The sequence below is a fragment of the Canis lupus genome, chromosome 16 (assembly GCF_048164855.1).
Source record: "Canis lupus baileyi chromosome 16, mCanLup2.hap1, whole genome shotgun sequence".
Classification (NCBI taxonomy): domain Eukaryota; kingdom Metazoa; phylum Chordata; class Mammalia; order Carnivora; family Canidae; genus Canis; species Canis lupus.
Window position 1 is genome coordinate 7507152 of NC_132853.1, and position 12223 is coordinate 7519374.

The 12223-nt window shown below is 59.5% G+C and overlaps 1 protein-coding gene across 8 annotated transcripts in view; it reads left to right on the plus strand.

Annotated features, from left to right (window-relative positions):
- The window catches only part of HMCN2 (hemicentin 2), a 147624-nt gene that overhangs the window by 68585 nt on the left and 66816 nt on the right, over positions 1 to 12223 (plus strand). For all 8 annotated transcript variants that reach the window (XM_072778330.1, XM_072778333.1, XM_072778335.1 and 5 more), the window contains exons 25-34: positions 260 to 346; positions 3512 to 3706; positions 4632 to 4762; positions 5065 to 5212; positions 5571 to 5697; positions 7125 to 7279; positions 8145 to 8423; positions 10050 to 10331; positions 10999 to 11107; positions 11271 to 11440. In XM_072778330.1, coding sequence (XP_072634431.1) covers positions 260 to 346; positions 3512 to 3706; positions 4632 to 4762; positions 5065 to 5212; positions 5571 to 5697; positions 7125 to 7279; positions 8145 to 8423; positions 10050 to 10331; positions 10999 to 11107; positions 11271 to 11440 — 1683 coding nt within the window. The remainder of the gene's footprint in view (positions 1 to 259; positions 347 to 3511; positions 3707 to 4631; positions 4763 to 5064; positions 5213 to 5570; positions 5698 to 7124; positions 7280 to 8144; positions 8424 to 10049; positions 10332 to 10998; positions 11108 to 11270; positions 11441 to 12223) is intronic.

Here is a 12223-nt window from a genome sequence, read left to right on the forward strand (position 1 = left end):
CTTTTAAAAAATAAATAAATTTAAAACAAACCGGGAGGCTGCAGCTCTGGAGGGGAGTGCAGGGCAGGACGATGCCAAGCTCCACCTCCAGGCCCCTGGAGCCTTGTGTGGCACTAGTGGCTGCTCCGTGGGCCACCCCATGGGAGGCAGCCAGCACCAGGGGCCGGAAGGCGGAGGGCCTTTTGCCCAGCTGGGTTCTGGATGGGCCATCCTCTCTGCTGGCCCTGGGTGTAAGTGTGGCCACACCGTCTCTTCCCAGAGCCGCCATACTGGGAGGCCAATGAGACCAGCGGCCTGCTGGAAAGAGTGGTGGGAGAGAACGCCAGCCTGCCGTGCCCTGCCAGAGGTGATGCTGGGCCCGGGGTGGCTGGGCCGGGAAGAGCACCCCCTACATGTCAGCGCCTGGGTCATACACTGTGGGCAGTGGCCGTGGGTCATGGAGGGTTAGGGGGTCCTCACTCTTAGGCAGGCCATGCCACACATTTTATCCTATCGATGACCCTATAGGATGGGTCACACCACCAGGCAGTGACTCACAACATGTGGTGCGGCCCCCAGTAACCCCTAAGCCCTAGCCCCTCTGCCTGGGGCATGCTACAACTGGGGCAAGGATGGCCCAAGGGTCCTGGGACTGGGGTTCAGTGGCCCACACCACTCCTCAAGCCACCCCCGGACTTCCTAGCAGATGATGGATTCACGTGGCCCTTGGCAGACTGGCCCTCTGGGGGCTCCCGGGGTGGGGAAGCAGGACCATGTGAGGCCTATCGATAGCCACCTCTGTGGTCAACTGCCCAGTGCTGAACCCTGCTTTGGCCCCCCTAGGCCAGGTCCCGTGGAGGCAGTTTACACCTTCCATCTGAGCCTCTGTTTTCTTATCTGTACAGTGGGGTCATTCTAGTTCCTCCATGCGGACTGCTGGGAGGGCTCAGTGGGATGGAAGGGGTTTCAGGTCCCAGCTCGGTGCCTGACACATTGTGGAGGCTCCGGGAAATGTGCTGGATGGGCATCTGGGTCCAAGGAGCAAGTGGCAGCTCACAGAAAGGCCGGAAGGAGCCGGGAGAGCTGGTTCTAGTCTCTGCTGCACTTCTTGTGCCAGGAGCCCAGGAAAGTCCCTGGAACAGGCCTGAGGGAGGGGCAGGTAGGAGGCCGGCCCTGGGCGGGAGCTCTGAGAACCGCCCACCTGGAAGGGCCGCCGCCCTCCTCGGCCAGGGCGCCACCTTGTGTCCACCTCTGGTAACAGCAAGTAGCCCTTCCGCAGTCCTGGGAGGTGGGAGATGGGAGGCGGGAAGTGGGACCACCCCCCAGTGGCCTGCCTGCCCCGGGGTGGCCTCATCGTCCCCGGTCAGTCAGGGGTCTGTCCTTGGGCCAGACTTCAGCTGAATCCGCATAACCCAAGCTCCTCTGACAAACCTGCCCCCAGGCTGTCCTTGGCCTTCTCCCTTTGAAGCGGGTAGTACCTGGTGGGCAGTGTTGGGCGCTGGCATTCACCGGCCCTGTGACCTCGGGCTCAGAGGGCTGAGGAGAAAGTGCCAAGCCCAGTGCCTGGAATGTGGGAGTCCTGGTCCCTGCTCCTTGTGGCGTGAGGCGGAAAGGCCAGCAGCCTGGCCACTGACTTGCTGTGATTTGGGGCACATCACTGCTCCTCTCTCAGCCCCTCTAAAAGAGGAATGGGGAGTGAGGTCAGTGGTTTTTAGCGGCAGTTGTGAGTCCCCCGGGATCTTCCCCGGGCAGAGCTACAGGGCAGTTCTGTGATTAGAACTCATCAAGGGATTAGATGTTTTGCATTAAAAAAAAAAACAACTTCCAGGGTTCAAACTCCATGTCCCTCCAGGTCAGCAGCTCTGAAGTCCTGGGTCCTGGCATGGGGTGAGGACGGGAGTGGGGTGGGCCTCTCTGGAACAGCTGAGGAGCTGAGAGGTGCACTGTGTGTTGTGGGTGTGTGCTGGGGTGTGTGTGTTTGTGCATGTGGTGTGTGGTGTGCATGTGATATAGTGTGTGTGTGTGTGTGTGGTGTGTGTATAAAGGCAGTGTGTATGGGTGTGTGTGTATATGTTGTGGGGTGTGTGTATGCATGTGTGTGTGGTGTGTATGTATGTATATCTGTTGTGCTCTGTGTGGTGGGGGGGTATAGTGTGGTGTGTGTGGCATGGCATCCATGTGGGTGGTGTGGTGTGTGTGTGTGGTGTGCGTGTTCGCACGTATGTGCCCACAGTGGGGAGCAAGGCCCCGGCAGTGGTGGACGTCTGGTGGAACGTGAGACACACGGAGCACGGGTGGCCGAGGACCTCCTCCTCCTTGCGGCGGCAGGCGGATTGGCTGGTGCCGGTGGAGTGGGCCAGGAGCCCTCCAGAAAGACGTGACTCCAAGGATGCCTTGGGCGTGCCGCGTCCTCACTGCCCCCCATGCCCACCCAGGGGTTGCTCACCCCTTCCTCCCTGTGGCTGAGGACTGGGAGCCAGCGAGACGGGGAGAGATGGGTCTACGGAGAGAAATTGTGGGGTGCTGCATTGGCCCACATGTATTAGCCCACATCGTGGGGCCCAGTGACTGACGCTGGCCGCGAGTGAGGGGGTGGCAGAGGCGTGAGGCTGCTGTCCTGTGAGTTTGGGGAGTGCCCCCTCCTACGTGGCACAGTGGAGGGCCGAGCTGGCTGAGGGCTGCTTTTGTCAGCAGGTCAGCAGGGCGGGGACCCCAGCTCTGCTATGACCCCCGGGGGCCGCAGCCTCCTGGGCATGTGTGGTGCTCAGGAGGCTGGGTCGTTCCTGCCGCACGGATCTGGGGACCCCCTGTGTGCCCAGCCCCAGTGGGCAGCTGTCCATGTGCGCCAGCCAGGCCGTGGGAGCCATCAGCCTGGCGGCAGAGATGGACCTGGGCCGTCCACCGTGAGTCGTGTCCAGGAAGGGAGGCCAGGGCGAGGGTGGCACTCCCGGTGGGGTTGGGGGTGTGGCAGCAGTGGGGGGAAGGGCGGCCCAGCCTCCCAATTTCCTGCATGGATCCCAGGGCACCTGGGCCCTACAGGATGCCGAGCACAGCAGGCAAGCTCATTCATGTAGCGCCCCCTATGGGCTGGGCCCTGCGGGGGGGGGGGGGGGCAGCAGGGAATTCTAGCAAAGACCCTGGCCCTTGGGCTGAGGAGACAGGTGTTAGGCAAAAGAACTCTAAGTAAGGACATCCTGTGCGCCGTAGAAGGCTGGGGTGATGGGCAGAAAGGAGCGCGGGGCAGGTGACGGGGCTGGGAGTACAAACACGGGGGCCCAGATGGGCCTCTTTGAGACGGAACCGGGAAGAGGGCTCTGACCACTTGCCTGCGGCCTCGGGGCACCGGGAGACCAGTGAGCCTGCTGCACTGGGTGGGTGGGTGGGAGCTGCACCTGCTGGCCGGCCAGGGGGGGCGAGGAGGTGCCTGGACCCACCGCTGGAGGGTCAGCGACATTTGCACAAGGTGGGGAAATGGGTGCAGAGGGGGAAGAGGACAGGACACTTGTGTTGATGACTCCGTGCTCCCTGCCAGGGACGCCCACGCCGCAGGTCACCTGGTGGAAGGGCCCATCCTCGGAGCCCCTGCGTGGCCGGCCAGGCCTGGAGGTGCTGGATGAGGGCTCCCTGTTTCTGGCCTCAGTTTCTCCCACTGACAGTGGAGACTATAAGTGCCAGGCCACCAATGAGGCAGGCTCCACGTCCAGGAGAGCCAAGCTGGTGGTCTATGGTGAGCAGGGACCCCGGAGTGGGGGGTACACGCTTACTGGTGGCACACCAGGGTGCTCAGGTGTGGCAGCGCCAGCTCCCCGGGCCCGAGAGCTCACTGCAGGGCAGGGTACTGGGGGCGGGGCTTGGGGTAGGGGAGAGTGGCAGGTTGTATGGGCAGGCACCCCTTCCCCAGAGAGACCCCCATGGAGACAGTGTAAGGAGAAGGACCTAGAACCCCATAAATAGCTTTTAAAAGGGTCCTGTAGGTAAATTCATTTTAAAATGAGCACCGGAGGCAGTGAGTGTCCCAAAGCCCACCTCGGGGTTGCAGCTGCTAAAACTGACCCAAGTGTCGTATCCTCCCGGCAGCAGGGAGAGCTTCCTACCCCGTCCACCCCCATCCAGGGTGCTGTGGGCAGAGGGAGGGGGCCCTTCCTCCTACCATGGGCATCATGGAGGCCTAGGGGAAGTTTTAACTTCTCCTAACGGGCCACCTTCCACATCCCCATGACCAGCCACCCCGGCTTACTACATAAGGACTTGCCTGGGAAGTTTGTTACAAAGATATACCCAGGCCCCACCTTCAGAGACTACAACTCAGGAATCTGCCCCACCGCCACCAGGTGACCATGACAACAGGTTATAAGTAGAACTGGATGGATCTGGGGGCTCCAGCATCTTGCAATGCTGAGTGCCAGGGAAAGTGGCACAGTGTCCAGGAACAACTGGGTGTGCAGTCCCAAGGCGGGCTGCGGTGGCATCCCCAGTTCCACATGGCTCCTGGCAGTCAGATCAGGGACTGGGGTGGACATCCTGGGCCCCCAGAATCTGGGGAAAGGCAAGAGTTGAGACTGCCTGTCCAACCCAGGAAGAGTGGCCCAGATGGGGTGTGGGTATGGCTGTTTCGGGAAGGGACAGTGCCTCTGCTTCTCTTTGCCCCCAAGTGCCCCCCAGCATCCGGGAAGACGGGCACAGGACCAATGTGTCAGGCATGGCCGGCCAATCCCTGACTTTGGAGTGTGACGTAAATGGCTTTCCAGCCCCTGAGATCGTGTGGCTCAAGGATGGGCAGCTGGTGGGTGTCCTCTGGGGGGGTCTGGGTTGTGGGTGGGATTTGGATAGGGTATGGACCTACATGTGCCGGGTGTGACAAGGAGATGTGACAGGTGTTCGGGGGAATGTGCTGGGCAGTGGAGGACTGTGTTCTCACAAGGCAGCCTGGGGGGCTGCATGGTGGAGGCGGCATGGCACTGTTTTGGGAATCAGAAGCCCCAGGTTCCAGTTATTAATCAGCTCCCTCGCCCTCAGTTTCTTATTGCTGATGCTGGGGGGTGGCCAGACCCCTCTTACCAGCTCCCCCTGGCCTCCCCTGCCCAGATCCCTGAGGCTAGCAGTCACCGTCTCCCGGACAAGCCTCAGGCCCTCCACCTCCCCAGGATCCAGGAGGGCGATTCTGGCCTCTACTCCTGCCGGGCGGAGAACCAGGCCGGGACTGCCCAGCGGGACTTCCATCTCCTCGTGCTCAGTGAGTGAGGCCTGAGCCCCTACCCTTTTGTGGGGGGCAGGGAAGAGGGAGTCTTTGCCTGCTGAGAGTCCGGGGCGCAGAGGGGCCCGTGGCAGACTCTGTCCCTGTCCTTGCAGAGCTATCAGGACAGACATTAGACAGTCACATAATTGGCCCTGTATGTGCTACAAGAAGGCCCTGCAAGCTGCTGAGAAAGCACAGAGCAGGGTCCCCATCCAGCCAGGGAGCTTCGAGTGAAGGACAAATGGGGAGGGAAGGGTGCCCTGGGCTGGGGACCCGCATAGATGAAGGCCCACCACAGGGCCTTTGCCTGTGCAGGATTTGAAGAGTTCTCACCCCTCTGCCCCTCGCTCCCCAGTCCCTCCTTCTGTGCTGGGATCTGGGGCTGCCCAGGAGGTGCTGGGCCTGGCTGGTGCAGAGGTGGAGCTGAAGTGCCGGACCTCAGGGGTCCCCACGCCCCAGGTGGAATGGACCAAGGATGGGCAGTGAGTGGTCTTCTTGGTGGGTGGCATGAGGGTGGGGCCCAGGCCGCGGCCGAGAGGAGGGGGACCTTGGGGGTGACGGTGCTGCAAATTCTGCGAGGAAGGTGTGCCACCCAGGGCCCGGGCAGGGGGCAGCGTGGGCCATCTCCCGCCCCAGCCTGGCATTACCCAGGGGACACCCTCCTTTTCTCCCTGCAGGATTGTCTCATGACTTAGCCAGTCTTGCTTTTTTGTTTTAAACTTTTCTTTTTTAGGTAAAATTCATGAAATATAAAATCAACCATTTTAAGTGTGCACTTCAGTCGTACTGAGTACACGCACAGTGTGGCACACCATCAGCCACCTCTGTCTAGTACCAGAACATTTCATCACCCCAAAAGGGGACCCCGTACCCATCAGCCCCTGCCTTCTTACCCCCCAGCTCCCGGCAACCACTAGTCTGCTTTCTGTCTCTATAGATTTACCTGTATTTCAGAGAAGTTTCATGCAGTCATACAGCACGTGTCCTTTTGTGTCCGGCGTCTCTAACTTAGCACCCAGTTCTCGGGGTTCATCCGTGCTGGAGCAGAGATCCGTACAGGCACACCTCAGAGATGCTGCGGGTTCGGCAGCAGCCCACTGCAAGAGAGCAAATATCGCGATAAAGCAAATCAAATGAATTTTTTGGTTTCCCAGTGCGCATAAAAGTCATGTTCCACTATACTGCAGTCTATCAAATATGCAACAGTATTGTGTCTAAAAACCAACGGACCTACTTTAATTCAAAATAGTTTATCGCTAAAAATTGCTAACCATCATCTGAGCTCTTGGCAAGTTGCAATCACGGATAACAAATATATGCTACAAATCACAGCCTAGCAAATATGATGATAATGAGAGAGTTTGAAATAGTGTGAAAATGACCAAAATCATGACAGAGGCATGCAGGGAGCAAATGCCATTGGAAAAACGGCGCCAACTGACTTACTCAATGCAGGGTTGCCACAAACCTTCAGTTTGTAAGGAATGCAGTATCTGCACAGCACAGAAAAGTGCTTTTTTTTCTTTTAAGATTTTATTTGAGAGAGAGAGAGAGTGAGAGAGAGAACACGAACAGAGGGAGAGGCAGAGGCAGAGAAGCAGACTCTCCACTGAGCAGGGAGCCCAGCACAGGGCTCGATCTGGGACCCCAGGATCATGACCTGAGCCTAAGGCAGATGCTTAACCAACTGAGCCACCCAGGCGTCCCATACTTCATTGCTTTTAATGGCTGAATAACATTCCACCATAGAGATCAGCCACATTTTGTGCCCATTCCCTAGTGGACGAGCACCATTTGGCGATGGTGAACCTTGAAGATTCCTTTTTCACAAGTGGCAGGCTCTGCTCTGAGCAGCCTGGCCCTGCCAGCACCAGCCTAACTGGTGGTGTTCTCATGACCCTCCTTCCAGGCCCATCCTACCAGGAGACCCTCACGTCCAGCTCCAAGAGGATGGCCAGGTTCTCAGAATCACCAGCAGTCACCTGGGGGATGAGGGATGGTACCAGTGTGTGGCCTTCAGCCCCGCTGGCCAGCAGGCCAAGGACTTCCAGCTCAGGATGCAGGGTGAGCCCGGCCCCCACCACGGCTGTCCTCTGCATGGAGGGAGGACAGGGCAGAGGGGGGCCCTGGAGGAGCAGCCCCCAGTCCAGTCAGGCTGGGGGGAGGGACAGGGAACCTGGCCCAGTGTCCCCAAATCCCATTGTCCCCATCCCCAGATTTGCAGCTTTACTATTCCTGATCCTGCTCGGGATGACCATTTCTCCAAATTTTTTTTAAATCAAGTTCCTTGTCTTACACAAAAACTCACCTATTTAAAAGGATATTTAATATCTCAACTGTAATTGGGAAGCCAGGGCCACCTGGCCTTCAGGGAAGAAGCTGTGAAAGCAAATACAGCAAGAGAGCATTGATATAGAAAGTACTAGAAGGGTTAAGGGCATAGTCAGCCGAACGTCCACACCTTCCCCTTTGTCATTATCAGGATGGAAGGATTTGGGGAAGGATGGAGCTGTTCTGTCCTGAGATGCATGGTGCTATTTCATGCTGTGCCCACGCACCCCCAGGGATCACCGTGGGTGTCACCAGTGGTGAACCCCTGATTTTGGTCATTGTGCAGATAGGGAGACTGAGAGCCAGAGAGGGAAAGTGACCTGTGCCCGGCCATGCAGTGAGTTAAAGTCAGAGTGGGTCCAGAGCCCAGACCTGTGGCTCCTCTGCCACCTCCGCACCTCTTGTGATGACCAGGACCCACATCAACATCTCCCGAGAGGCCTCCCCGTCTATCCCCAGATCCCCTACTCTCTCCGTGCCCTGCAATAGGAACCAGAGCCACGTGCAGTGCTTTTGGTCAATGGGCGTGTGACTACCACTCTGGGGTTGGCTCCGGGGAGGCTCCCTGTGACCAGCACCCCCTGCCTGTCCTTCTCAGTGCCTCCCACCATCTGGGGCTCCAACGAGACAAGCGAGGTGGCCGTCATGGAGGGCCACCCAGTGAGGTTCTTGTGTGAGGCCCGAGGAGTGCCTGCTCCTGACATCACCTGGTTCAAGGACGGGGCCTCCCTCCCGCTCAGCGCAGAGGCTGTCTATACCAGGGGCGGCCGGCAGCTGCAGCTGGGGAGGGCCCGGGGCTTGGATGCTGGCACCTACACCTGCCAGGCCAGCAACCCCGTGGGTGTCACAGAGAAGACCACCAGGCTGGAGGTCTATGGTGAGTGGCTGGGGAGTGCAGCGGGCAGCGGGCAGCTGGAGTGGGCAGTGGGAGCGGGGGCCTCTGGGCTGTGGTGGGCCTGTCTTCAAAAGTCGCCGAGGGGAGCGGCCAGAGGCCTAGGATCATGAGACCAAGGAGTTGCCCGGGGAACTTGGCCATCTCGGCGTGTCTGACTTCCTCGCCCGGACAGGCAGGATGCTGAGGCCAGGGGCAGAGGGCCTGTCTGGGGCCCAGGCAGAGCCCAGCCAAGAATCCGCATTCGCAGTCCCCTCCAGGGATAGCCCTTGTCACTGTTCCTCTGTGAATAATTAACTGTTCTTCATTAATCACTCACTGTAAGCCAGGGCCCCTGGGGCTTTTCACAGCATCAGCTCATTTTATCAGGGTTCAGGGGCCTGGGCCCTTGTCTCCCTGTCTCCGCCTTACCCATGAGCAAAGTGGCCTCTGGGGGTGACAGGCTGGCTGCGGGTCACTTGCTAGGAGGTGATGGGACCTGGTTCATGGGGTGGGGATGGGGGTCTGACCATAAATGTGCTGTTTACCTGGGTATAGACCCACCTTGAGGGACTGTGCTCTGAGGATACGTGGAGAGCCCAGGAAAAGCTGGGAGCAGGTGGGCAGGGGCAGGGTCTGACACCCAGAGGGCAGGCCACTGGGTCATCCTGGCCCCTCAAGAGGACTCAGCTCCAGAGCTCTGGCCTCCAAAGATGAGGAAGGCTTGGTCCCTGGAGCCATGGAGATCCTGAAGGGAAGTTGGGCTGCGTGGGGTTCACAGGCAGCCTGTGAGGATGAGCCCAGCTGCCATCTCGGGAATGCTCATTTGGGGATCAAAGAACCTCCTGGAAATGCAATGGAAAGTGCATTTTCCTTTTTTTTTTTTTTTTGAAAGATTTAAATTATTCATGAGGGAGAGGCAGGAACATAGGCAGAGGGAGAAGCAGGCTTCCTATGGAGATCCCAATGAGGGACTCGATCCCAGGACCCCGGGATCATGACCTGAGCCCCCGAGGCAGACGCTCAATCACTGAGCAACCCACGTGTCCTGAAAGTGTATTTTCATAAAAGTTTCAAAGGGGCTTGTGGCCCAGACAAGGTTGAGACACTCATCCCAGGCTGTCATCTTCCCATGTCCCCTGGTGAGGGCTCCATGGTCTCAGCCACTTGGGGGCCCTTCTCAGGGAGGGAGAGAGGAGTCCCCTCTGGCTACCCCCTTGACCATCAAGGGCTGAACCCCCACTGACCAGGCCCTCTGGGCTTGGCCTGCCCCAGGTGTCTTCTTCCTCAGACCAGGGAGGGGACTTGAAGGAGCAGCGGTTCTGGTCTCGGGCCCTGGGGAGCCCATCACTTTGGTTCCACAGATGCGGAGGCCTACTGTGTGCAGCCACTGAGGCACACAGATAAGCTCTTGTTCTGCTCTTGGGGAGCCCCAGGGTTGGCAGGATCAGGATAGAGAGAAGAGGCAAGCAGTGTTAGGGGAGGGATGCGGCCCAGGGCAGAGGAGGGAGAGAGTGCTGTGAGCCTGGGGACATGAGGTCAACAAGGGTCTTAGGCTGGCCTGGCCTGCTGGGCAGGTAACAGACTGGTGTCCCGCTCTGGTCCCTGAGCAGCCCCGTGCTTCTTCCCTAGTCCCACCCACCATCGAGGGTGCAGGAGGAGGGCCTCGTGTGGTGAAGGCTGTGGCGGGGAGGCCCTTGGCACTGGAGTGTGTGGCCAGAGGCCAGCCACCCCCTACCCTCTCCTGGCACCACGAGGGGCTGCCCGTGGCAGAGAGCAACGAGACGTGGCTGGAGGCAGGAGGCCGTGTGCTGACCCTGGAGGGCCTGGGAGAGGCGTCTGAAGGCCTGTACAACTGCGTGGCCAGCAGCCCCGCCGGGGAGGCTGTTCTGCAGTACTCCGTGGAGGTGCAGGGTGAGCTGGGGACTGTCCCCCTGACCCGGGTCACCTGGACTATGGACCACCTCTCCTCCCCCCACTATGTGTGGGTCCCTGCCGCCCTGGGGGGATGCCAGGGGGTGAAGCGCCCTGCGTGCCTGTATCACCTAAGACATATGAACACACAGATCTGGGCTGGAGATCTTGCCAAACTACACTAAGGGACAGGGTTGAGCCCCAGGAGCAGGATTCCTGTTCCTGCTCGACCCCAAACCAGATCGCTTGGGATAGGACCCTACTCTGCCTCCCAGGTGTTTCCTGGTCAACGGGATGGTCATTATCAAGGACTCCCTGAGGCCCAAAGCTGGGCTTTGGGCTCCGGTTCCAGGGTGGGGTTGGGCCTTTGCCTGCCTTCTTCCATCCAACAGACTTTTCTTAGGCATCAACTCTGGGCCAGGCCCAGGTGGTATCGGAGATAAAGCAGAGGACAAGGCAGATGAGACTCCTGAGGCCTCAGTCTGGTGGGGAGACAGGCATTTAATAACAGGCCAAGCCTGTGGGGAGACCAGAGGGGCTAACTCGTCCTGTGGTCCCGGAAGGCCACCTGGGGGGCCAGAGGGGTGAGGCTGGGATCCTGCTCCAGAGGTGCTGGGGGCTTGGGTTTGCTCGGCTCCAAACACCCACTGGTGGGTCCTGCCCACAGTGCCCCCACAGCTCCTGGTGGCCGAAGGCGTGGGCCAGGTGACCGCCCTCGTGGGACAGCCCCTGGAACTTTCCTGCCAGGCCTCGGGCTCCCCAGTACCTACTCTCCAGTGCGTAAGGGACGGCAGTAGAGGCCAGGGCAGGGTGGGGGCCAGTGGGGGTGGGAAGTACTCCCCCTCCCCGGGAGTGTGAAGAGGCCATGGAGCCAGCCTGCCCAGCCTGACTGCCCTGGCCTCATGCTGACCGACACGTCCCCCTCCCCGCCCTCCTCAGGTGGCTGCACAACGGCCGCCCCGCCGAGGAGCTGGCTGGGGTACAGGTGGCCTCACGGGGGGCCATGCTGCAGATCAGCCGTGTGGAGCCAGGCCATGAGGGCCTCTTGGCCTGCCAGGCCACCAACGAGGCGGGCACTGCGGGGGCTGAGGTGGAGCTGTCCGTGCACGGTGAGGGGGCACGGGCAGCCTGAGATACTAGGGGTGGGTAGAGCCAGGGGCCCGTGGCCGTCCTTTGTAGGCCTGGTGGACAAGGGAAGGGCCCAGGGCTGGTCTTTTCTAGATGGTATGTCTAGGCTGCACTGCCCCCGAAGAGACACAGGCATGAGAGGCTGGCCCAGCTGCTTCCCCACTTGTCATGTGTGCTGTCCACAGGCCCTCACTCCCCTCCCCTCTCTTCACCTGCTTGCTTGCTCTCTTCATGCTGACCTCGCTGAACTTCACTCGATTCTTTAAACACATCAGCTTTCTCACCTCCAAGCCTGCAAAGACTATTTCCTCTGCCTGGAATATTCTTCCTCTTGGTCTTTGCCTGCCTAGTGCCTCCCTATCTTTCAGGTTTGGCCTAAAACACCCCTTCCTCCAGGAAGCCCTCCTTGCTCCCACCGTGCTTCTAATCTGCCTAGCCTGCCATGGCCATGGCCTTCCACCTGCTGTATTAAAATTGCCCATTTGGTTACTCGTCTCCACTGCCCAGCTCTGCATGGACAGCGCTGTAGCCACTGTTCTCTGTGATACCCCTGAGCCCGGTACAGAAGAGATGCTCAGTGCACATATGGATGGGTGGATGGATGGGTAGGAGAATTTTAAAGGGAAGACCTGCTCTGCTGGCTCCCGGTCTAGTGCTCTCCCCCTAAGCCAAGTGTCTGTTGAGTTGAGTGGATGGAAGCCAGAGGCTGACCCTGTAAAGATACTCCCCACACTCCAGGCATTGAGGAGATGGCTGGGTGCTCA